Source organism: Eulemur rufifrons, chromosome 9 (assembly GCF_041146395.1).
Source record: "Eulemur rufifrons isolate Redbay chromosome 9, OSU_ERuf_1, whole genome shotgun sequence".
Taxonomy (NCBI): Eukaryota; Metazoa; Chordata; class Mammalia; order Primates; family Lemuridae; genus Eulemur; species Eulemur rufifrons.
In genome coordinates, this window is record NC_090991.1 from 28,218,937 (window position 1) to 28,243,057 (window position 24,121).

Genomic DNA, 24,121 nt, shown 5'->3' on the forward strand with positions numbered 1-24,121 from the left:
GCTTCAGTGATTCATCAGGAGTCACGAGCCTCAATAGCATGCTATAACTCACAGCCAAATTTTTTTTATAACAAAGGATTCAGAGCAAAAGCAACAGGAAAAAGATACGCCTTGGTGGAGGCCAGGAGTATCCAGCCCAGGCTTCCAATGTTCTTCCTTTCCAAGGGGACACTGGAGTGCTCACTCTCTGACAGTGAACCACAGGGACACGTGTAAAGCCTCTGCCCAAGGAAGCCTGTTTTAGTCTCAGGGTCCAAAGGGGCTGGCCATGTGGGCATAACCTACAAACGCCTTCCTTATACTCTGCAGGAATAGGCTTGGGGTTCGGTTTTCAAAATCTCAGCCCTGCCACGGCATGAGGGAGTGCTTCTTTCAGGACCATCCTAGAAGCTATTAGGTCCCTTATGCTATGAACTAAAAACTAATGTCCTAAACTCATCTTTATTTATTCATTTATTTATTTGAGATAAGGCCTAGCTCTGTTGCCCAGGCTGGAGTGCAGTGGTGTCATCATAGCTCACTGCAGCCTCCAACTCCTGGGCTCAAGGGATCCTCCTGCCTCAGCCTCTCAGGTAGCTGGGAATACAGGTGCGTACCACCATGCCTGGCTAATTTTTCTATTTTTTGTAGAGACGGGGGTCTCAACATCATTTTAATTTTAAAGAAATGTGACAATCCTTCGACTAAACAACTATACTCTTATAAATTTATTATAAGGAAATAAGGATGTGCATAAAAACATAACTTAGGGCTGAATCATCAGAGCACTATTTACAATAGCAACAAACTAGAAATCACTTGCAAACAACTGGGAGTTTGATAAAGAAATGATGGTACAACCTTAAAAGGAATTGCTCAGCAGCCACTAAAACTGTCACAGAAGAACATTTATTGACATGAAAAGGTGTTGAGGACATATTGATATGTCAAACAAAGTAGACGGTAAAATAACACACAGCAATGATTCCATGTTTGTAAAAAATATATATGTATATATAGCAAAAAAAGATCTGCAAGGACAGACACTAACTTGGTAACAGTGCTTATCCCTGGGAAGGGAGTATACGGGTTTTTATCTTGTTCTTTGTTTATCCGTATTTCCCATTTTTTCTATAAATCACATCCTTTGCTTCCATCATAAGAAAAAGTTAATCTATTATTACCCTTCATTTTGATTAAAACAAATCCATTTTAAAAATCTTATAGGTTTTTTAAGAAGCAGAAATGATTTTCAAGTTTCCCCAGAGGCAACGATTTTATCCTCTGCGGACGCTGGCAGGAACCTTCACGATCGCAGCCCGAGTGGGAGTCAGGGAGGAACGGTGCGTCCTGCGGCTTCGGGGTCCTCGGCTCGGCTCCTGTGCCCGAGGTCCACCCAGCTCAGCTCCGGCCCGTCCATCCTATTCCTGCTGAGTCACCATTCTCATCATCTTCAGAGCCATGTCCCCTTGGTCAGAAGGAACCTAGGACCAAGCAGCATCCGAGTCAGTGCTCCTGGGGCTGTTCCTGGGGCTGGGTCAGGGGCAACACCCTGAAACCTTCTGCCTCCTGCCGCTCCTTCTTTAACTCCTTTGCAGGTACGAGTGAGGGCTGGGGCGTGGGGGCGGGATTTAGCCTCCACAGTCTCCCTCAGCCCGAGGAAAGCCCCTCGATCAACGCAGCCTGAGGGAACACCATGTGCTTGCCTGGCACGTACAAGAATGGGACAGCCTCGCTGCCTGGCTTTAGTGCAAGGATAACAGGCGTCAGCCACCGTGCCCAGCAGGGACAAACTATTAAGGGGAAAGTAACTTATTAATTCATTTAAACAAAAAATTAAAGGACAGAGAGTCCAGCTTAACTCTCTCAGGAGGATTTACTCTTTAAAATGAGGTTCTAGATGCAAAAAAACAAAGCACTAATAGTGGAATTTCGTTAGAGAACTCAAAACACTCCCAAGCCCAAAACAACCTCTCATAAGACGAATCCAGGCAGTGGACACACACGCACCATACTGCCTGTGGCTGCCCTCTCGAGCACGACCTTGCGTCTGGAGCAAAAGCTCTCGCTCACCATGTGACCGGCTCTCAGGATCCAGTAGAAAGCCAAGTTCTTGTAGGACTTGACAAAAGCAGATGTCTCTGAGGACTCAGGGTCGCTGTACAGGGCCTTCCACTTCAGCTGGTTGAACTTGGGCAGTTCTGGCCACTTCAGTTTCCGCAGCCAGGCCTCCTGACCTGGTGATGGGGACAAAGAGAAGGGCCTGGCATTAACAGCTGGGTAGAGTAGGGGGGAAAAAAACAAAATAAACAAACAAACAAACAAACAAAAAACTAGGTCCTAAAACTTGGTGTTTCTCAAACTGCCATGTGCGTAAAACTCACCCGGGATCTTGTAAAGTGGCAAATTCTGATTCAGGAGGTCTGGGTGGGGCCTGAGCATCTGCATTTCTTGCAAGCTAGTGGTGACTTCTAGGCTGCTGGGGGAAGCCTGACAGCTGCGGAGTCTGACTGTCTTTGCCTCTGCCTCTCCCATTGCCAGCTGCTCTTTAGGAAGGGGACCGGGGACCTCTAGAGGCTGACAGGGCTGTCAGGAGGACTGAGGAGTCTGGACTGAGTACACAGTCATGAGGGTCACCTGGGCAGTTCATGGAAGAAATGCAGCAGCTTTTCAAATTGTTCTCAGTGCCCTTGCTTGAGAGTTGCAAAAATATTCAATCCTGCGGACTTTAAGAGGTGCATCGGATCCGCCAGACCTGGTGCCTCGAGTTGCCTGGGGTTCCGAGAACCTGTCTCTGGGCCCCTGCCAGGCCCTGTTGAAATCAGAAGTGAGCACACAGGTAGCAGGTGACAGGGCAGTCCCTAGGATTCCACAAAGGCCATTTCCCTGGGTCTTCAGGGTTGGAGAGTCATTAGGGTTGTTAGGGTCTCGTTTTACTTGCTTTGCAGTGTTTAACAGCTACTGTGACTTTGCTCAAAAATGAGGCTTTCCCTCAGTTAAATTTGACCAACTGCCAGGAAAATGTCTTCTTTTTTAGTTTTGTGGTGGGGCAGGTATTGTTCTTTTCTTTTATCATACCCAAGGGCCTCAAAACCTGGAGGAGCCCAGGTTCTTCCGTATGTAGCTGCCCCTGCTTTGAAGGGTCAAGGTCAGGCATGGATGGACATAACAGGAAATGACCTTCCTCCTAGCATTTCCACATCACCAACCCCAAGACCGACATGACATGTCTGAAGCCGGTTCCCTTCCAGCTCAACCCTGGAAAATGCCTCCACATGTCCCTGAGAGTCTGGCCCTACCCATGGTGTCTACGATGAGGTCGAGCTGTCCATTATACACGGTCACGTTGAGCCCAGTCGCCAGCAATTCATCCACGATGCTGATGACTGGCTTCATGAAGTCACGCTCCATGTTCATGAAGACGTTGGTAGCCTGGCCTGCACACGGGGAAGGGGAAAGAGGCAGCAGCTTGGAATACGCCAGAACAAGAGATATCCTGCAGCCCAGAGCATCTTGGGCTCTGGCACCTAAAAGTAACCACTGTGCAACACCTTACAAAGACTCAACGCACAGGTGCTCACAAACAGGGACGAACCAGCCCAGAAATCCGTGCCTGACTGGTCAGGTGGAAAGGAAGCACACGTGGTCCATTCACGTTTCCAACAAGGAACAGACACCTGGAGAAGGCTCTGTCCAAGGAAACACTCCTTACACTGGGACACTCAGGGAATAAATTGTGCTGTGGGCCAATGTGAGTTTTTGTCTTGTGCTGAGTAAGACTAGGGCCAGGTTTCAAGTTCTTTTGTTTTGTTTTGTTTTTGAGATAGTCTCGTTCTGTTGCCTGGGCTAGAGTGCCGTGGCGTCAGCCTAGCTCACAGCAACCTCCAACTCCTGGGCTCATGCGATCCTCTTGCCTCAGCTTCCTGAGGAGCTGGGACTACAGGCGCACACCACTGCACCTGGCTAATTTTTTCTATTTTTAGTAGAGATAGGATATTGCTCTTGCTCAGGCTGGTCTCGAACTCTTGACCTCAAGCAATCCTCCTGCCTTGGCCTCCCAGCATGCTAGGATTACAAGCATGAGCCACCGTGCCCTGCCATTTAATAAATTGCTGACCATCAGCATCCTATCATGATAATGAACAAGCACAACAACAGCAGCAGCTATCATTATTCGCCCGGCGCTGTGCTGGGTAAGTCTTTTACCTGCAATATCCCATTTCTTCTACAGCACTACCCTGGGAGGTAAGAAGCCTTACCCTGTGCAACAATTCAAGAAAATAAAGCCCAGAGAGGTAAAGGGACATGCCCAGGGTGACGCAGCTAGTCAGTGGCAAGCTGAGATTTGAACTCAGGCCTGGCTGACTCCAGGTGTGCATGCTTCATTATAAACTGGAATTCAAGACCTGGGGGTATTGACCAAGGACAGCCTGTCCTTTCTAGTCCATACATAGACAGATCCAGAGCCAAAGAGAGTTTTCTCTATCAATAATCATCTGCAAAAATATAATCACCTTGCCCATCCAGCCAACGGGGCAGGGAGGGTCCCTGTAACCAGAGAAGCTGGGGCTGGAAAATGCTGTCATAAAGATAAAATGATGCAGGTGAGCTGAAAAGAGGTTCCCTCGAGGGCCTGACCTGCACCTGGCCTCCTGTCACTCCTCACATCTCTCAGTGCTGTGACAGGCCCCACAGCTGTATCCATCCCTACAGTTTCTGACACCACAGTTCTAGCTTTTTATTTGCTCTAATTAATTTTTCTTCATTTCTAAAAACCTCTAGGGGGTCAGGGGAAACGGAAATACCAGGTAAAAGATGAGCTCCCTGGTGACTGCAGGTTGGGACGGGATGGTCCATGTCCCCTGAGAAAGCCAGGACCAGGGTCAAGTCTTAGCCTCAAGGCAGCAGTCAAGGGACCACCTTAGAAAGAGCCTTCTAATCCCACAGTCTTAGATATATCTTGGACACAAATGAGACAAAACCCTCCTCAGCTTGGGGTGTTTTCTCTCCAGAAATCTGGAATCCTGCCTGCTCAAGGTCTTCCTAGAGGACTAAGTAGGAACTTCTCCCGGACGTCTACCTGGCCCTGGTCTCTCTAAGGATTCCAGTATTTCCTCACTGTGGCCTTTAGCCCAGGATGCAGGAGATGCCAGGCCACCTCCGGCATCAGGAGGGCTGGGAGAGCTGGTCAAAACCTGTCCAAGCACCTGGGTGTGTCTGACATCCTGCAAAGGATCTTTGGCTGGAAATTGTACCTGTGACCAACTGTGGCCTTGGGCATGGCTTTTTCATCTTAATTTTTTATTATGGTAATATTCAAACTGATCCCAAAGTAAAGAGAGGAGTACAATGATCCTCTAGTGCCCATACCGGGCTTCAACAATTACTGACCCATAACCAATCATGTTATTTTTCTCCCAAACCCCTTCTCTACGAACCTCTTATTGTGAACCAATTTTGGCATGTCATTTACTATCTCTGTATCCATTTGCTCATCCATAAAATGTGGATAGCAATATTGTTTTATCGGCAATATACCATCATCACCACCAAAACTCATCCTACCAGTTAAGGTCTCTGAATTTGCCTCTCTTCTCTCCCTCCAACTCTACCAATGACACTCAAGTGGTCACATAGGTACCTCCCCAGGAGCAATCCTCAGGAATGATTTTGAGCTTCTTCCTGATGGGGCCGTTCATGAGCTGACTTAAGGCATCTTGCTGTAGGTGTCTCACGTGGCGCTGCCAAAGACGAACTAAAACCAAACTGGTACACAGTGAGTCAAAGGACTGGAAATAAGACCAAGAGGGCATCTTCACCGAGCTGCTGGGTATACTGCACAGTAACGGGGGGCGGGGAGTGGGTTTCAGTTTCAGCTGGAAAAGCAAGTGTCACCTTGATTCACCCCAGATGGAGGAAGAAAGTCAAAAACACATTGAAAGTGGAGAGGGTTTATTAGTATTGATTGTGCATTCTAGGTACTCTGGGGCCATTCGGATTATGCAGAACAGCCAAAGAAAATCATCTGGGAAGTGGAATGCAGGGGCAGCCTGCAGGCTTTGTGTACCTCCCATGGAGGGAGGACGCCAGGCCTCCTGCCTCCAAAGCGAGGCTGGTCTGCTCAAAGACAGCTAACTAAATTCAGCCTCTCACAGAACTGATGTTGTCATTTGGTATACAGAAGTTGGTTCCAACTTCAAACATTATTCTAAGTGACTAGAAGCTAGACACAAAAGACTAACTATTGTATGATTCCATTTATATAAAATATTCAGAAAACATTTTATATGAATGGAATGGAGAGAGACAGAAAACAGATTAGTGATTGCCTGGGGCTGGGAGTGGGAACGAGAACCGACTGCAAACAGACACTCGGGCTCTGTCTGGGGTGACAGAGATGTTCTAAAACGGGATTGTGGTGACGACTGCACAATTTTGCCAATATACTAAAAACCACTTATGAGTGAATTTTATGGTATGTAAATGATACGTTAATAAAGCTTTTAAAAAGCTGGGTTCTTCTTGCATGGAGGCTGAGACAGGGTGTACCAGCTTCAAGGCTCACTCACCTAGGTGGCTCTGCGTGAATTCTAGACTCGACTCCATTGCAGACACGGGAGCGCTTTTAGTTAGGATGTTATAGAAGTTCACTCCATCTGTGTTCTGAAATAGAAAAGTATACGTGGCTGTTTGTTTTCTTTATTTTCCCATCATCAAAGTTGCAAAACAGAAAGGAACATGGGTCTCCACCTTATCCAAGGATAGCTTTCACTTTGTAAATTTGCTCAGATCAGAAAGAAATACAGTGGCGAAGGCTCAGAAACCAGCTGTGTCGGCCAACTCTCCAGGGAGTGGCGAGCAGCTCAGACGCACAGAGTTCAGACCCTGCAGGAGACAATGAAGGGTCTGTGTGTTGATTTACAAGGACAGAGCTGCCGAGTGTCCTACACACCCAAATCCTTGGCCGGTGCCTTCTTCCCTCTGGCTCCTTGGAGTCAGAATGTTCCTCGGCAAAGGTCCGAATAAGGGAATATGTTGTCTCTGAACTACACCCTCACCTCCGTAAGACACATTCTTATAGAATCCATACATTCAGTCAAGGACAAACAAGTCTCACAGGCCTGGGGGGCTTTCTGACCCCATATGGAGCCACCACATCATTGCTCAGACCCGACAGCTCGTTATTTAGCGTGCAGTCATTTCCAGATGTGCAGGGAGGCTCAGGATAGACCCCAATCCTGAGAACACCCACCACGGGCCCTTGTACCCACCAGAAAAAGCCAAGCAGGCTGGCCTCTGAGTGTGTCCCTTCTTACCTGTTCAACGACCATTTCTGCTTTCCCCCAGAGCTGGGTGGCCTCTGCGTAGAGCCCCTGATCTACGGCATCCAGGACTTGCTCTGCGATCTTAGACACCTCTGCCAGACCTTCGTCTTCCAGAAGAGACTAGAATGCAAACCAAGAACCAAAAGGGCCATTTTACTTGGGAACATCACTCTGGCATTGCCGCAGTGAGGGAGGGGTAGGGAGAAAGAGCGGGAGGAAGGAGTACAGGAACGCACAGATGAAAGTGTATCGTTACAAGTCACATATTTGTTGGAAGAAACAGCAAAATGTTAACTGAATCCAGATGGTGGGTATGTAGGTGTTCACAGTGATCTTTCAACTTTTTTGCATATTTGAAAATTTTTATAATAATAATAAAAAGTTAGGGAATGAAAAAATTGTGTTCCTTATACCTGGAAAAATGGAACAAGCACGCTGATTTTCTTTCAATTTGTCCCTTAGGCTAGCTGTTGCTTTGGGTTTCCAATTTGATATGGATTAATAGGCCCTAAGGAGCAGTGTCAACCACATAGGAAACCTCATCTAGCTTCCCCCTTCCTAGGGGCAGAGCCAGAAGAGGTCAGCTGAGCTGTCTACCATGGAAGATGCAGAGTTGGGGCCCCGTCTACTTACCATGCTGTACAGGTAAGGTCCCCAGGAGACCACTGAATCTAAAGAAAACCACATACGTACAAATTAAGTGCACAAATTAAGTATATTGTGGCTGTCTTTCCAAAGACATACCTAACTGGTTTCCCTCCAAATCAGGAAGAGACAGAAGCAAGAAACCCAGTGGCTCTGGACTTGAAGGCCCCTCACCGCACCAGTACCCGTGCAGGAGGCGGGCTGACATCTCAGTGGCTGGAAGGTGGGACAAGGGTGTGGGGGCCTTTCTGTTGACTCTGAGGACTAATGGCACATTACCTTGGCCTGATACTGGCCCAGGAAATGAGGCATTGCCAGTGACGGCATCCCCCAAGGCAGGCTGTGGGTGTGCAGGTGGAGGCTCTTATCTGCAGACTTCTAGGCTTTATGACAGCTTAAAATATTTCCCCACCCTCACATTTCTGCGCAGCATCTTGTTTGCTCCTCCAGCTTGGAGACATTAGCTTCTGCCAAGGAGCTAAATAAGGAAGAGGACTAACGAGTTTGTAACTCAAGTGTCTGTGGCTGTACTGCCAATCAGCTCATTCCCATCCCACCAACATATCGAGAATTTCCTTAGGCCCTGAAGGCAGCAAAAAGCTTGAGAAGATATAAATATGAGCGACACAATGCCTGTCTGCAAAGAGAACAGTCGGCCTTGGGTTACACCAGTTCACGACTATCGTATCACTAGGTAAGACAAGTGCTGTTGAGAGACATGCCAACAAAGAACCAAGGACCTCAATTTATGAAGCACATTTCAGTCTGTTGCTCCATTGCTTAAAAGCATCCAACGGCTCCCCAAGGCCAAGGATCTCAAAGTAGGTTTCAAATAACCTCAGTTCTACAGGATTTTATTCTAGAAGAAAAAAATGACTTTTTAATTAAATACCTTCGGGGCTAGGCAAAATATAACAGATTTCTTTACTGCAGGACTTCTCAGAGCCTTTAATGTGCCTTGTCAACCTAGAGAAGGTTGAGCCAGGATTTAGCACTTCCAAAACATATGTGACCGTGGAGCCCTTTGTATAACACCTCACTGGACTGGTATTCTTCAGAGTACACCTGAGAAATGCAGGAATATCAGGTCCTCTGTGACCTAGCTATCATTCACCTCGGCAGCTTAACCTTCAAGCCCGTGCCTTACTTTCCCGAAATACAAAATTGCTTGCAATTCTCCAATGCATCCCATTCCCTGCTTGATCTAGACCAGGGATTGGCAAACTTTTTCTGTAAAGGGACAGCTAGTAAATAATTTTGACTCTACAGGCCAGCCGGTCTCTGTCGCAACTACTCAACACTGTTCTTGGCAGCCTCCAAACAGATATAAACAGTATGTAAATAAAACAGGTGTGGCTGAGTTCCAATAAAAAAAACATATGTACCAAAACAAGTAGCAAGACAGACTTGACCTGTGGGTCCTAGTTTGCCGGCATTTGTAGACCTGCACAGTCCATGAGAACTTTCTGCAATGACGTAAGTATTCTACACCTGTGTGGTCCAAAATGACAGCCAATAGCCACATGTGTTTATTGAGCACTTGATGTGTGAATAGTGCCACTAAGAAACTGAAATTTTATTTAATTGTAATTAATTTAAATTTATAAGCCAGGCATGGTGGTGCATGTTTGTAGTCCTAACTACTTGGGAGGCTGAGGTGGAAGGATCGCTTGAGGCCAGGAGTTTGAGGCTGTAGTGAGCTACGACTGTGCCACTGCACTCCAGCCTGGGCAACAGAGCGAGACCCTGTCTCTAAAAATAAATAAACAATGGTACTTTTTCTCCAATGAAGAATGCTTTTGGGCTGGAGGAGTGATAACTTAAGTGGATCTAGAATGATGGATTAAGATCCAGACAGGCAGATTCACAAGGAGAAGTGGGTGATGGCAAAGAGAAAAAGGTAGATTCCAGACAGGATGAATAGCACATGCAAAGTCAGGAGCCTAAACCTCCTGATCTTGCAAGGTTAGTATAGCACAGTGGTTAAGTGCATGGATTCCAGCACCTGTTGCCTAGGTTTGAACGCCAGCTCTATCGCTTTAGCCGGTGACTGTAAGACAATTGCTTAACCTCCCTGAGTCTCAGTTGCATCATCTACAAAATGAGGATAATAACAGCATCCATCCCATGGAGGAGTTGTAGGGATTAAATGAAGTTAGCACATGTGAAGTACTTAGTGCTGTTGTGAAACTGTGATGAGACCCATGACAGTGTGTGAGGGCCAGCATTGTAAGTTTAAGTCATAAACAACTATTTTTTTGTGCTGCCAACAATGACGCTGTGTTGTGAAACTGCAAACCTCCAAAGAGTTGCAAGGCCTGGTGATAACCTGTGTTGCCATCAGCGTGAGCAACAGAGCAACAGCTGACAAGAAACCTGCTGGACCCTCGTGCCTCTGATCACGGCTTCTGCAGTTTTATCATGTCCTGTAAGAGCCACAAAGAAATACAAAGAACACCGTAGCCCTCCCTTCCACGCTGACTCAGTTTTATGCCATTTCAGTCCTACCCTGGGGATGCTAAGCACAAGGATGAGAAATAACCATTACAAGCAGCATCACAATATCCTGAACCCATTCAGAATAAGGCTCTGTAACAAGCTAGATCTCTATCTTTTAGGGGGAAAATACTGGCTGTTATAAGTTAGTATTTTAAAAAATTGAGCCATAATCACAAATCATAAATGTACCTTTCAAAGAGTTTTGATGACATGCACACGCCCATGTGACCACCACCCCTATCAAGGCATAGGGCACGAACAGCCTAGAAAGTTCCCTCACGTCCCTTGCCAGCGAATTCCCCTCCTTCCTTCAGAGACAACCTCTCTTCCGAATTCTAACTCTATAATTTGGTTTTGCCTGTGAAAAACCACCTTTTGTTAAGTGAGAATAATATTAATAATTCTCAACCAGGGACGTTTTTGTCCTCCAGGGGACAATAGCCAGTGTCTGAAGACATTTTTGGTTGTCACACTGAGGTGGTGCTACTGACATCTCATGAGTAGAGCCCAGGGATGCCGATACATGTCGTACAATGCACGGGACAGCCTCCCACAACAGACAATTACACTACCCCAAAACATCAACAGCACCGAGGTTGAGAAACCCTGGTAGAGTTAAGCCCACCAGACTGATGATTTCAGCTGTCTGAAGCCACACCCTGGGTGTCTGCAACATAAACAGCTCTTATTTGCACTCCTAACAAGGGTGCTCAGTTATGAAACCGAGAACCTCTGAGTTGCAAGACCTGATGGTAACCTTGTCTCGCCAACATGAGTGACAGATGTGAATTTCACCCCAAACACTCAGGTGAGCGTCAGGGTGGTAGATGGGACAGGATGACAAACCAGATTCGCCCCTGTGCTGAGCTGCACGGACCTGTGTTTGAATACCTGCCAGGCCACTCATTCTGTGTGTCAGAGGGCACGTTCCAGTACCATTCTGAGTCTTTAGAATGTCTCCAACTGCAAAATTTGGTTCTTTCGTTTTGAGAATCAAACTGAGAAAACCCAGTTCAGCCCTTAATGACCCATGGTGCTCTGTCCCTAAATTTCGTGGATGCTCTTGTGGCAAACATGTTCTGTGCTGACTTCTCCAAGGATCCAGAACATTCTGCTGCCTTATTCTTTGATCTGGACAACACAGCCCAAAGTTCCAGGAAAAGATGGGCAAAGGGAAGGAAAGAAGTACCTGAAAATCCCATACTTACCAACAGGGGAGATCCAGGAATCACCCAAAGCAACCCCTGAAAAGGTGCATTTGATGGTCCCCTGCTGAATGGCCTGAAAGAAGAACCAAGAGACATCTTCGCCACGGCGATCCAGAGGCCTCCGTCCCCTCCGCAACAGAGGAAGGAGCCAAGCCTTCACACACTGCCTCCCCTGAGCACAGAAAGCTGCCCACCCTTTCCAAACTTCCCCAGCTATCCAAAGACAGCAGACACCCACAAGACAGCAAGGGTAACTCTGTCCTGCAGCCATTTGCAAAACAAACAGGAACTGCCTGAGCTTCTCTTTATCTTATTCACAGGTGTTGTCAGGAGGTATGTGGCGTGAGGTGCAGCCCCTAGTCTTCCTTAGGGGGGACACTGCCCCCCACCTGGCCTGCGATTTCTCACAAGGTGCTTGGGGGGCTCCGTGGGTACAGTCACCCCTGCCAAGCAGCAGAGACCGACGGACCCAGAAACCTCCTTAGGATGTCCTCAAGGGTGCAGTGGGTGCCTGGGGACTAGAAGCTCATACCTCTCTGTTCCTGTTATTCATTTTCAAAGTAATACATCTGTCCAGTACCAGAAAATTGGAAACAATCTAAACATTTATCAATAAGACGGGCTAAAGGAATTATGGTTATTTTCATGGTACATGATGAACTTAAAAAAAGAATGAGAATGCTCTTTATAGACTGACATGAAAAGATCTCCAAGGTATATTGTTAACTTTTTTAAAAAAGAGAGTTATAGAATAGTATATAGTGTGTAACTATCATTTGTATAACAATGTGTATAAAAAGAATATATATGACGTAGTTTATACAAGCATGCAAGACCACTGGAAAAATACAGAAGAAACTAACAACAGAGGTGGCATTAGGGATGGGACAGAGGAAAGAGGGAAAACCTTTATAGTGTGCTTTTTACATTTTTTGAATTTTGAATATTGTGAATACACAAGCTATCCAGAGATCTAAAACAAGAAAACAATGAATATCCTGACTTTAAACATTAGTAATTAAAGAGAAAGAATTATGCATTTATCTGGCTTTTCCAGAAGGAACTTATTTCACAGTAACTTAAATAGCCCTAGGTGGTGAGGGAAGCGCCACTTCATGGAAGAATGCCAGCTCAGCTCATAGCTGGGGACACAGGACAGGAGGAGAAAAGCATCCGTATGAAACTCATAATGAAATTACTCATTGAGATGAGAATTACAAATTGATGTTAAAACTACTGCGTGAAAGAGGAACTGAACATCCAAATAGTGCAAAAATAACACCACTCAGATAACTTTCTGTCACAGGAAGAGACCCTAACGGTTCAAGGGAGGGCTCAGACTAGATCTAGACATTCATGCCTTGTGATTTGATGTAAAACAATTACATATCACCTATGACAGAGGCCAGCAATTTTTTTCTATAAAAGGCCAGATAGTAAATATTTTAGGTTTTTGTGGACCAAATGCACTCTTTCAGTTTCATGTGTCATAAAATATTTTTCTTCTTCTTCTTTTTTTTTTTTTACTTCCATACTCCCAGAGTCTTTTGATGATCACCAGTAGTTCAACATCAGGTACATAAAGCCTTAGCAAAAAACACAGGTCTGTGCTTAGAGTTCACTTTCCACCTACAACAACCTGTTGTCTTTTTGCCTGCCTCTTCCCATAGCAATTCTCTCCTGACTCACTAGTTACATAATCACAGATGAGGACAGCTTAACTGGTAACCTAGATCTTAGAGAAAGCACAGCCCCAGAAATAAGTGGTCTCTTCAGTATCAGATATTGCCAGGAAACTTGGGGGCAACCCGGGTGTCCTGAGATTGTCACTGTTCTTTTATGATACAAACTTTTCATGGTTCTTACTCCAGACTTAATCTTAGTCTGTATGCACATGGCCCTATTCAAAGTATATTCAACATCACATGAGTATAAAAAAGTAACATAATCAGTTCTCTGTCCCAAATCATAACAACAAAGTGGTCTTCTCTGTTACCTTATAAAGTTCTAGACCAATGCCAGCTGCCATTTTTCCTCCGTAGGACTCTGAGAAAATGTAGAATGGAACCGTCTGGCAAGAAAATGAATTTACAAAACATTAAATATCCTGATTGCTTTTAATTCACCCAAATTAACTTCAAATCTGCTTTTGTCTTTTCCCCCTGTATCTGATTATCAAGTCTGATTAGCATATTGACTCCAAGTTCATTCTTTCAAGCTAAAAAATCATCTTTAGTGAAGATAAAAACAAAAGTCCACAACCCGATCTTGGGAGTTAAAAGGTTTGCTCTGAAATCAGCCTGGCATTAAGCTCTTGGTTAAGTTTACGCTTATTCTGATGGACACAGAGTTGCTCCTGCTAGCCCTTTACTTAGCTGTTCCTGAGTCTTTGCTTACCTGGAATTCTTTGTGGCAATCGAAGAAGGTCTTCAGGAGAACCATCATGTCTGAAGCCACTGTAGCGAGGTCCTTGGCATACGCGTTACTCTTGTTCACGTAACTGAACCCAGTGCCCACAGGATTATCCACAAATAGGAGACTGGCCGCCTGCAGCTACATGACACCGGAGAACCAAATGTTGCAGTCAGTTGTCACCAATTATCTTCTTATTTTTATTTTATTTTATTAGAGACAAGGTTTCACTCTGTTGCCCAAGCTGGAGTACAGTGGCATGATCATAGCTCACTGCAGCCTTTAACTCCTGGGATCAAGGGATCCTCCCGCCTCAGTCTCCTGAATAGCTGGGACTACTGGTGTGCACCACCATGCCTGGCTACCAATGAACTTTTGATCAGTCAAGTCAGCGAAAACCACAGTGGGCTTATCAGTGTAGCGACGATATCCTTGTTGCTACAAAGGATTTTTAAAAAATAAGAAACAGGAGCATAGACTGCAACAAAGAAAAGCACCAAAAAAAAAAAAAAAAAAAAAAAAAAAAGAGTCAAGAAAGAAAGATTAACGCATACATGGGGAGCAAAGAATCTACGCTGTTGCTTTTTCTACGATACAAATGCGCTAAAGGCAACACACTAGTGCAGGTCGGACCAAGCAGGGACAGCCTGTGCACTACCGAGGCAGCACCAGCTCGCTCAAGGTCTGACCACCACCCATCAGTTTTCCTTGAGATGAATCCAATTTCCACATGGGGCTGGCTTCCCTGTACCCTTCAAGAGCAGATTTTATTCTAATACCTTTTCCAAAGAGGCTGAGAGTTATAAAATTTTACATATGAAGGGATCCTTAGTGATGACACAGTCTGGACCCGCCCCTAATTGATCAGGAAATTAAAGCCCAGGAAGAGTCCCGGACGTGTTCAAGGTCACAAAATTGGATGGGCAATGGCAGCGTGAGGACTAGGGCCCTGGTCTCCTCACTGCTTGCTCAGTAGTCACTGGACATACGATGCCCATGTGGCCCATCATACTTCCCTTTTAGTTCTGGGAGGCTTGGGGACAAGCCAGTGGGGCACTCTGTGGTGCCAGAAGTGACACTTCAGTTGCAAACAAGTACAGGAACGTTCCAGGCCAAGAGGACAGAGTGTGCAAAGATAGGTTAGCTCCTGAGGGGAGAGGGAGGCTGGAGGAGGCGCCCTGAGGAGCGTGGAGCACATCTGTAGCAACAGATGCCACCAGGAGAGCAGAAGCACAGAGCCAAGGACGGCCACAGCCTGGGTGAAGCCCACAACCTGCCACAGCCCAACCGGCGGGCAGCGTGGTTCTGCCCATCGGTGTTTGGCAGCTTGGGAGTGGGGACCAAGCAGTGGACAGTGGGACTGGCCCAGGGCTGGGCTTGGTGAGGCTGTGAAGGGAGAAGGATAAGGGAGCTGGGGCTCAGGGGGTTGGCCAGGAGGGGTCAGAGAAGGAAGGGACGCTAAGAATGAGCGGGAGGAGGGGGGAGACCCAGAGACATCAAATGGGGAGGGGATGAGGGATGAAGTCAAGGTGCAAGGTAGGAGGGTAGGAGAGAAAAGAGTTAGAAGTTGTGGCCAGAGAGAGGGTAGGTCCCTGGAATCTGAGACTGCAGAGATGGCCAACAGGGGGGTCATGCAGGGTCCCCGGTGTCTGCTGGCATGAGATGATGGAGAGAAAGGTCATCAAATTGGAGAAGGCAAGGAGACTGGTGCGTAACAACTGTCCTGAGAAACAGGCGGTAAAGCTAGGGGAGAGGAGGCCTGCGGACAAGAGCCAGGGGCTCAGTATTCCCAGGAAGAGGAAAGGCTCGGTGGTGGAGTTGGGTTGGGTGGGTGGGACCCCGCCTCTGAGAGGCCACAGGGCAGGTTCAGCTAGGGGCTGTCTCCACTGTACCCAGGTGGTTCTTCGAGGTTTGAGATCTCTGTCAAGGGGTCCAATTTCCTCGAAGTTTCCAAATCCAGTGCTGGAACCTCCTGGACCGCCCTGTGGAAGAGAGAAGAAACAAACATGAAGCCAAACAAAAGTTGTAGCCAAATCTTAGCCTTTACGATGGATGACCGCATTCACTACGAACAATTTGTGGTTCAGTGATGGCTGGGTCAACCTGCACAGAAGACACAACTTCTCCAGTGAACCCAGGGTCTTTGCATTAACTGAGCTTCCCTGGTAACTGCTGAAGTCTTTCTCTTTGAAAGAATCAGAGCTGGGCTGAGAGGCCCTGGAGGGAACGTTCCTACCTCCCAATTCTCCGACCTGGAGCCCTGGACTACCATGGGGCTCGCTGACCATCAGGGCCCCTTCAGGAACATTTCATCTAACCACTGTCACTTCAAAGACGAGTATGAAGGCCCAGAGAGGGGGTGTGGCTGGCCCGGAGCCACTCGACAATTGTGGGCTCTACCAGGAGTAGACCCTGGGCCTTGTGACTCCTCCCACCACCCTCTTCCCAGGAAGGGGAGACTCTCTCCTGAGTCCCTGTGGACTGATAAGGGACCAGACCGAGGGGCAGTTTAGTCAAGCAGATTCTTTGCATTTAATGTAGCAAATTCCGAAGTCCCAGGGCAGGGAGCACTGGATACTGTGGGTATCCGGAGCAGGATTCTGAACTGAAGTTCAATGCCCGGGGCCCCCAAACTGGGAGGCAGAAGTTCTACGGGCTCCAAAGGGCTCAGAGACCGGAGTAGAAGAAAGAAACTAAGGGGCAAAATGGGCGGGTTGGGTGGACTTTCTGACTGAGATGGGAGGAGGCTCCTCAGGAGATGGTGGGGGGAATACCATTAGTGCTCTTCTAGACAAATCTGGGGAAGGAGCTGAGCTGGGGAGGCTGTGAGGAGGGCAGTGTCAGCTGAGGCCAAGCCACAGGCCCAGGGCCTAGAATAAAAGGATACGGCCTCTCTGTGAAGGTGATACAAAAAATAAAACGGGCCAGGCGCAGTGGCTCATGCCCATAATCCCAGCACTATGGGAGGCTGAAGTAGGAGGATCACTTGAAGCCAGGAGTTTTAGATTAGCCTGGGCAACACAGCAAGACCCCATCTCTATAAAAAATAATTTTAAAAAATTAGCCGGGTGTGGTGGAGCACACCTATAGTCCCAGCTCCTTGGGGGCTGAGATGGGAGCTGAGCCCAGGAGTTTGCGGCTACAGTGAGCTATAATGCACTGCACTGCAGCCCGTGAGACACAACAAGACCCTGTTTCTAAAAACAAGCAAACAAAAGCACAGATAAAAGGGCTCTTGGAAAACAGAAGCCAGGACAATTTGTGTAGGGAAATATAAATAACATTTTAAGAGACAAGATGGAGTCAGAGCTAAGGGGTAACTAGACAACGGCAAGAGGGCCCCATGGGGAAAGACTTTACGACTCTAATATTTTGAACCTACACCAGCCTAACTCTTATCACACTGGAAGGCTAAAAATTTCCCTGATTATAATGTACTTTGCATCTTAAGATTTCCTAACACACTGGTCACGAGTTCACAAACCAGATGGAGCTGTTTATCACAGCCCTAGTCACATAAACAGAGGCAAGGGTGCAGCTCCACTGTCCCCCAGCAGGGCCGCGGCTGAGTCAGTCAGAACAGGTCCATACTATGGAATGTCACCCTGCCAATCAGAATCCCAAACTCTGAAACACTATGTGGCAACATTGAAAAATGCTTATCATGCAACATGCAATAAATTAAAGGCAAGATGTACCCTCAAATAAAAGCTGGGCCCCTTTTTCCCAGTGGACTTACTGGAATGAGGCAGGGTCAACGGGAAAGGGGGACAGCTGGGAATCCTGAGGGGAGCAGGGTCTTTGGGGGAGGAATCCCCCTGCCTGCTGCCCCTCCCCCGCCACGGCCACCAGATGCTGGCTGGAGGACACTTCTGCTCTCTTTCAATACAGCCTACTGCAGAATCCTTTTTTATCTAGAACTTTGGGATAGGCTCGGGGTGATCCAGTGACTCTGAAATACAGGAATTGTGTCAGTGGACCAAATGAAATGCCTCAGTGTCGTGTCCCTAAAATAGCTTGCTCCTCCACGCAGATGACGTGCCCTCGATTCTCAATGATCCCCCCAAGAGAAGTCAGTGCACACGTCTTCCATAGGCAGCTAAAATAGATTTCCTCCTATTAATCTAAATTGATCATTTCTTCTGGAAGCACAATCTTTTCTCTTCTCCCTTGGGCCTCTGGGGAAATGGAAAAAGGCAATTTAGCATCTTCAGCTGATAATCTTCAAATGGTATCTCAGCTCCAAAGGTTAATTTAGGGCCGGGCGCGGTGGCTCACGCCTGTAATCCTAGCACTCTGGGAGGCCGAGGCGGGTGGATCGCTCAAGGTCAGGAGTTCGAGACCAGCCTGAGCAAGAGTGAGACCCCCGTCTCTACTAAAAATAGAAAGAAATTATATGGACAACTAAAATATATATATAGAAAAAATTAGCCGGGCATGGTGGCGCATGCCTGGAGTCCCAGCTACTCGGGAGGCTGAGGCAGTAGGATCGCTTGAGCCCAGGAGTTTGAGGTTGCTGTGAGCTAGGCTGACGCCATGGCACTCACTCTAGCCCGGGCAACAAAGTGAGACTCTGTCTCAAAAAAAAAAAAAAAAAAAAAAAGGTTAACTTAAGCAAAGGTCCCCAAGGGGACAGCCTCCAGGGGCCAGGCAGGGAAAAGAGGAGCCCTCTCCCTCCAGGAACTCCCGGCCCCTTCGGCCCTGTCTGAAAGGGGCCGCCACCACCCGGTTGTGGGGACAGTGAGTTCAGGCTCCAAAGCCTGATTTTTAGAAAGAGAAAGATGTCCTGATTTTAAAATGTTGGCAACTAACTCAATTAAAACGATTCCACTCTGCAGTCAGCCAAAAGGACAGCTTGCAACTTCTGAAATTCAGTGTTTTCAAATTGTTTTCCTGACAATCTAGAAAGTGTCCCTGGGGTAGCCTGGACAAAGGGGAGGCTGAATGGGTGGAACTTGGGCCCCGGCAGGCACCCCTCAGCCTCAGCACTTCTGCTTTCATCTGCTTTGCCTCCCATGTGTACACTCTCACTGGGGGATGAAAAGAGTTCTGCTGATTAATAAAAAGTTTGAAAACTACCGAAATCTCCAGATTAGAAAACCAAGGCCCGGGAAGGAAGTGTCTCGCCATGGCTATATATGGCAGGAGGGCGTTGAAAACCCAGGGCTCCTGCCCAGCAGGCCTGGGCTTGTCCCCGGCCCGGCTCTTGCTACCAACATGCTGCACCTTCCTCTCCAGCAGCTCCAGGGGACAGAGCTCTCCAGGGTGACACGTGTGCGTTTTTCCTCTAGGGCATTTTCCATACCTGCACCTCCAGCCCTCAGAAGTGGCACATGTGACAATCCCAAAACAGAAAGGCCCCTCCCTGAAAACCGTTCCTCCCCACCCTATCTCACCAGAGAGTCTGCCTTGACTGGCCGGGGGAGGCAAAGCCTGGGCATCCAGAGGCTACTTAGAAAGACTGGCATTTTGGAGGAAATCTCACTCACGTCCTGTGAAAGTGAGTGCCAGGACCCCTATTTACTGGGGAGCAACCTGGGCCAGGCACACATTTCCCAGAGGCTGAAGCAAAACCATGTTCTTTAGCCCACCCTAGACACTGGTCTTCCAGGTGCCGGTGGGCCACTCCTGAACAGATTACTTCAGGAATGCCTGCCCCTAAATACCTTTCACCAGCTCCCTGCCTTCAATCCTACCACCAGAGCTCAGGGTTAAAATGCAAGCCACTTAGGAGGAAGGGGAGGGCCTCACATTCACACTAAAATGCAAAGGGCTAGGTATAGTCAAAAGATCAGATTTTCTGGGGGTAAGAAGTGAGGGTCCAGGAAAGGAGTGTGGGGAGGGAGAGGGTCAGGGTACCTCAGTCTTTGCTTTGGAACCTTCAAAACACTTTTTATTAGTAGGTAGTCAAATATATCAACTGGAGTTTTCAGTGAGGGCTCCCGCAGCTGTCTGGACTCCATATAAAAAGATTCCAGCAAAAGGTCAGAACCTCCTGACCCTCTGACTTAGCCTCCTTGGCTATACTATTGCCACAGCCCATCTCAGAAGGATGTCCAACCCCCAGGCCTGGCTGCTGGACCAAAGCAGTCCCTCGCTGCTGAGCTACCAGCCCTCAAGAGCAAGCAAAGAGCACGGTGGGGGAGACCTGGCCTCAACCTCAGGCCAGGCAGGGAAACTACCTTACCTGAAGCCACATGACCAGGGGCAGTTCTGAGAAGTTCTTGCCGGGGTTGGTGGCATAATAGAGCCACCAGAACATGTGGGCATCCTCGCGCACAGTCACGTAATCCCATACTTCCTTGCCCTCATCTGTGGGCCAGTCGATGACAGCTCCTGAAATAGAAGGTCGAGTTCATTTTCCTGAAGAATGCTTAATGTCCGGGTAAATCCCAGGCCTGGAAGATATGGCCATGCTAGACTAGAGATAATTTCTCTTATATATTAGGTAATTTACCCACCCCAATATATTGTGAGAATAAGGAAAAAAACCCTCAGCTATGGAAAAACCAAACTTAATAGAGGTATAGAAGGCTGAGGGCTTTGACTTTTCCCTCCACATCTTTCTGTAATGTCTGGATTTTTAACAGTAACCACAAAACACTTCTTTAATTCTGAAAAAAAGAGAGATCTTTACATTTTGAGGAAAAAGGAAAAATTTCAAAATGCAATCTGCTGGTTTTTCTATTGCATTTAATACATGAGTAAAGAGGCATCAGAGGCTGGGTGTGGTGGTTCAAGCCTATAACCCCAGCACTTTAGAAGGCTGAGACAAGAGGATTGCCTGAGGCCAGGAGAGCTTGAGACTAGTCTGGGCAACAAAGGGAGAACTCCTCTCCACAAAAAATTAAAAATTCAGCCAGGCATGGTAGCGTGTACCTATAGTCCTAGCTATTTGGAAGGCTGAGGCAGGAGGATCACTTGAGCCCAGGAGTTGGAGGTTACAGTGAGCTATGATCACGTCACTGCACTATAGCCTGGGCAACAGAGTGAGATCCTATCTTTAAGAAATAAAAAAAAAAAAAAAAAAAAAAAAAAAAAGATGAAAGGGAATAGCTCGGCCGGGCGCGGTGGCTCACGCCTGTAATCCTAGCTCTCTGGGAGGCCGAGGCGGGTGGATTGCTCAAGGTCAGGAGTTCGAGACCAGCCTGAGCGAGACCCCGTCTCTACTAAAAATAGAAAGACATTATATGGACAACTAAAAATCTATATAGAAAAAATTAGCCGGGCATAGTGGCGCATGCCTGTAGTCCCAGCTACTCGGGAGGCTGAGGCAGTAGGATCGCTTAAGCCGAGGAGTCTGAGGTTGCTGTGAGCTAAGCTGACGCCACGGCACTCACTCTAGCCTGGGCAACAAAGTGAGACTCTGTCTCAACAAAAAAAAAAAAAAAAAAAAAAAAAAAAAAAGAAAGGGAATAGCTCAAGCAAAACAGAAGCCAGGGCAATTTATGTAGGGAAATCTAAAGAAAAAGACTTATAACTCTAATGTTTTGAACCCACGCTGCATTCCACGCCACTGTACTCCAGCCTGGGTGACAGAGCAAGACCCTGTCTCACCAAAAAAAAAAAAAAAAAAAAAATTGAAAAAAGGAAAGAGGCATCACAAATTAGGAGAGCCGAGACTATTCAATATATGGTACGAGAGCAACTCTTACCTTTTGGGGGGGGAAAAAAATAGAAATTTAGGTCCTTTCAACACTATAAAGCAAAATAAGTTCCAAGTGGATCAAGTATTTAAATTTTACAATTTAAATATTAAAAAAATACAGAAACATAGTTGCATATTTTTCTGACCTCTGGATGGGGAAAGGATTTAAGCAAACCCAAGAGACTGTAAAGAAAAATATCAACAGAGCTGAGGACAGAAACTTAAATTTCTACACAACACAATTTCTGTACATCAAAAATAAAAAGGCAAACAGCAAAGAAACATCTGCAACAAATGCGAAAAAGGGTAATTTTCCTTACTCATGTTGATCAATTTTTTTAAATTGAAGGAGAAAAGATATCTCTCTCTCTTTCTCTCTCTCTCTCTCTATATATATCTCCAGTAATCCCCCAACTCCAGTTTTCCTTAGTTCAGCGGTCCCCAACCTTTTTGGCACCAGGGACTGGTTTCATGGAAGACAATTTTTCCATGGACCGTGGAGTAGAGGGTGTGTGGTGTCGTGGGTGGGGGTGCGGAGCTCAAGCGGTGATACAAGGCCCATTTCCTAACAGGCCACGGGGACCGCAGCCTTAGTTAATCTTTCTAGCATCTGCAAAATATGTATTGATAAAGAGTAGGTTAAATACATTTTCTCTGTCACCTTTTGCTAAAGTAACAACTTTCAAGTTATGGTATTTTTTTTTTTCTCAAAAACTATTCTGTGGTTAAAAAAAAGAGCTGATGTTAAAAGATGATGGGAACTGGAGTTTTTTCTGCCTTCGACTTCCTCTTTTCTCAAATTTCAAGCCCTTTTGGCAATAAAAGAACAGTGGTCCCAACAGCAAAGAGAGGAGATGGGACCAGTGAAGGGGACAATGGTGGTGTCTTGTAAATGATTACACTGGAGATTAAGAAAGTCAGAAAGGTGTCCTGAGGTGCAAAGAGAATGGCTAAAATATTATAAATGTGGCTATCAGCTTCTATACACAGTAACACAAGATTACAGTCTCCTTGGCAATGACAGATAAGGCTCAGGTCCCTTTTGACCTAACCCCTGGCCCTTCTCCCTTCGCTGGCAGTGATCACTGTTAAAATTTGAGGGCCAACATATTTTACAACATTTCCCAGACACAAGCTCCAAAGCCAGACAGATGATTCCTGGTTTACAAAAGGGAAAACAAGAACTGTTAAATAACTGGCCTAAGATCACGAGGCAAGTTTGTGGCCAATTCAAATTCTCAGTTCTGCCTTGAGGCCAGAAAACATTTTGCTGAAGGAGTGAAAATCAATTTGCAAGTCATCCTATTAAATATTAATACAAATTTGTTTTTGCCTGAAAGGCTCGCGCTGGAGGGAGATGTAGTCTTGCCTGTTCAGATAAAGCAGAGGGATAAGGGTCTTAATCCCAACAATTCGTCCCATTCGTGGTAGGATTTTTAAGAGTCCTTTCGGCCACATATTTCAGCTCAAAATGAAAAGGCCTCACAAGCTCATTTAGCAGCCGATCACGGTGGGAAAAGGTGGCCTTCAGATCGCGGAAACCTCATAGATCAGCAGTTTCCCCCAATCATACATTTTTGCACAGCTGCTTCTACCTAGGCGTAGGAGAGAGAGGAAGCACCAGACCACTCAGAGCCGGAAAAGGGCAGAAAAAGCACTTTGAATTAAAAAAAAAAAAGTGAGGTTCAAAACCAATTTAATTACGCAAGGTAAGAACCGGGGAAAAGAGATTTTAAAGCACAAACCCACTAACAAACTCTCATCCTTGGAGCGAGGACAGGCACCAGCCGCTGGTGCGAATTTTGGTCGAACCTACCTGCGCTCAGGCCCAGCAGCAGCAACAGCGGCAGCAGCCACTGCGGGAGGGCAGAGGACCGCGGCGCCAGCTCCATGACGAATACCGCGGGGCAGCATCTGCAACAGGCTGGTCCTGGCGCCCCACCACGTGACGGCGGTGGGCGGGGCCGGGCCGGGGCGGGGCCTGAGGTGGGCGGGGGCGGGGCCAGGGCCGCTGGCTGCGGCCCGCGCACCCTCTGCCGGGCAGGCAACCCAGGCCAACCGGGACCCGTGCAATCGCGTTCAGACAGTTCTGCCCGCGCGGCCAGGTCGCTCTCTGCCATTTTAGGGAAGGCGTTGCGGGGACGAGGCGTTTAATGCATTTATCTAAGTCTTGCAACGGATGGAGAGCCTATAGGGGAATAACCGCTGTCCTTTCTGCCCCTCCCATCTCTTCCTTCCGCAACAAAAGGCTTCCCATTTCAAAAACCACTCCGTCTGCCGCAAGTCAGATCAGACCTGAACCAGCTGGTCTTTGGAAACTGTGCCACTCCATTTTCAGAGGTGTGTTTTAAAAATTATGTTAGTTTTAAAATTACGTATATTATGAACATTTTGGAAATGTGGGG

The 24,121-nt window shown here is 47.0% G+C and overlaps 1 protein-coding gene across 1 annotated transcript; it reads right to left on the reverse strand.

Annotated features, from left to right (window-relative positions):
- Window positions 1-865: 865 nt before the first annotated feature.
- SCPEP1 (serine carboxypeptidase 1) lies at window positions 866-23,637 on the reverse strand. Its single transcript, XM_069481154.1, has 13 exons — window positions 23,533-23,637; window positions 20,256-20,404; window positions 15,961-16,050; window positions 14,054-14,209; window positions 13,653-13,727; window positions 11,657-11,729; window positions 7,938-7,975; window positions 7,296-7,424; window positions 6,549-6,642; window positions 5,621-5,734; window positions 3,279-3,416; window positions 2,053-2,216; window positions 866-1,463 (listed from the first exon to the last, which is right to left on the reverse strand). The coding sequence occupies exons 1-13, from the start codon at window positions 23,606-23,608 to the stop codon at window positions 1,401-1,403; spliced, it is 1,359 nt and encodes a 452-aa protein (XP_069337255.1). The 5' UTR covers window positions 23,609-23,637; the 3' UTR covers window positions 866-1,400.
- Window positions 23,638-24,121: the final 484 nt, after the last annotated feature.

What these genes read in the sequence shown, in the direction of transcription:
- SCPEP1 (XM_069481154.1), bottom strand. Translation starts at nt 23,608, where the DNA reads ATGGAGCTGGCGCCGCGGTCCTCTGCCCTCCCGCAGTGGCTGCTGCCG. An exon ending in ATTGCCACAAAGAATTCCAG is followed by an intron (nt 13,728 to 14,053) that starts GTAAGCAAAGAC and finishes TTTTCTTGCCAG; the next exon opens with ACGGTTCCATTCTACATTTT. An exon ending in ATTCACGCAGAGCCACCTAG is followed by an intron (nt 5,735 to 6,548) that starts GTGAGTGAGCCT and finishes GTTTGGTTTTAG; the next exon opens with TTCGTCTTTGGCAGCGCCAC.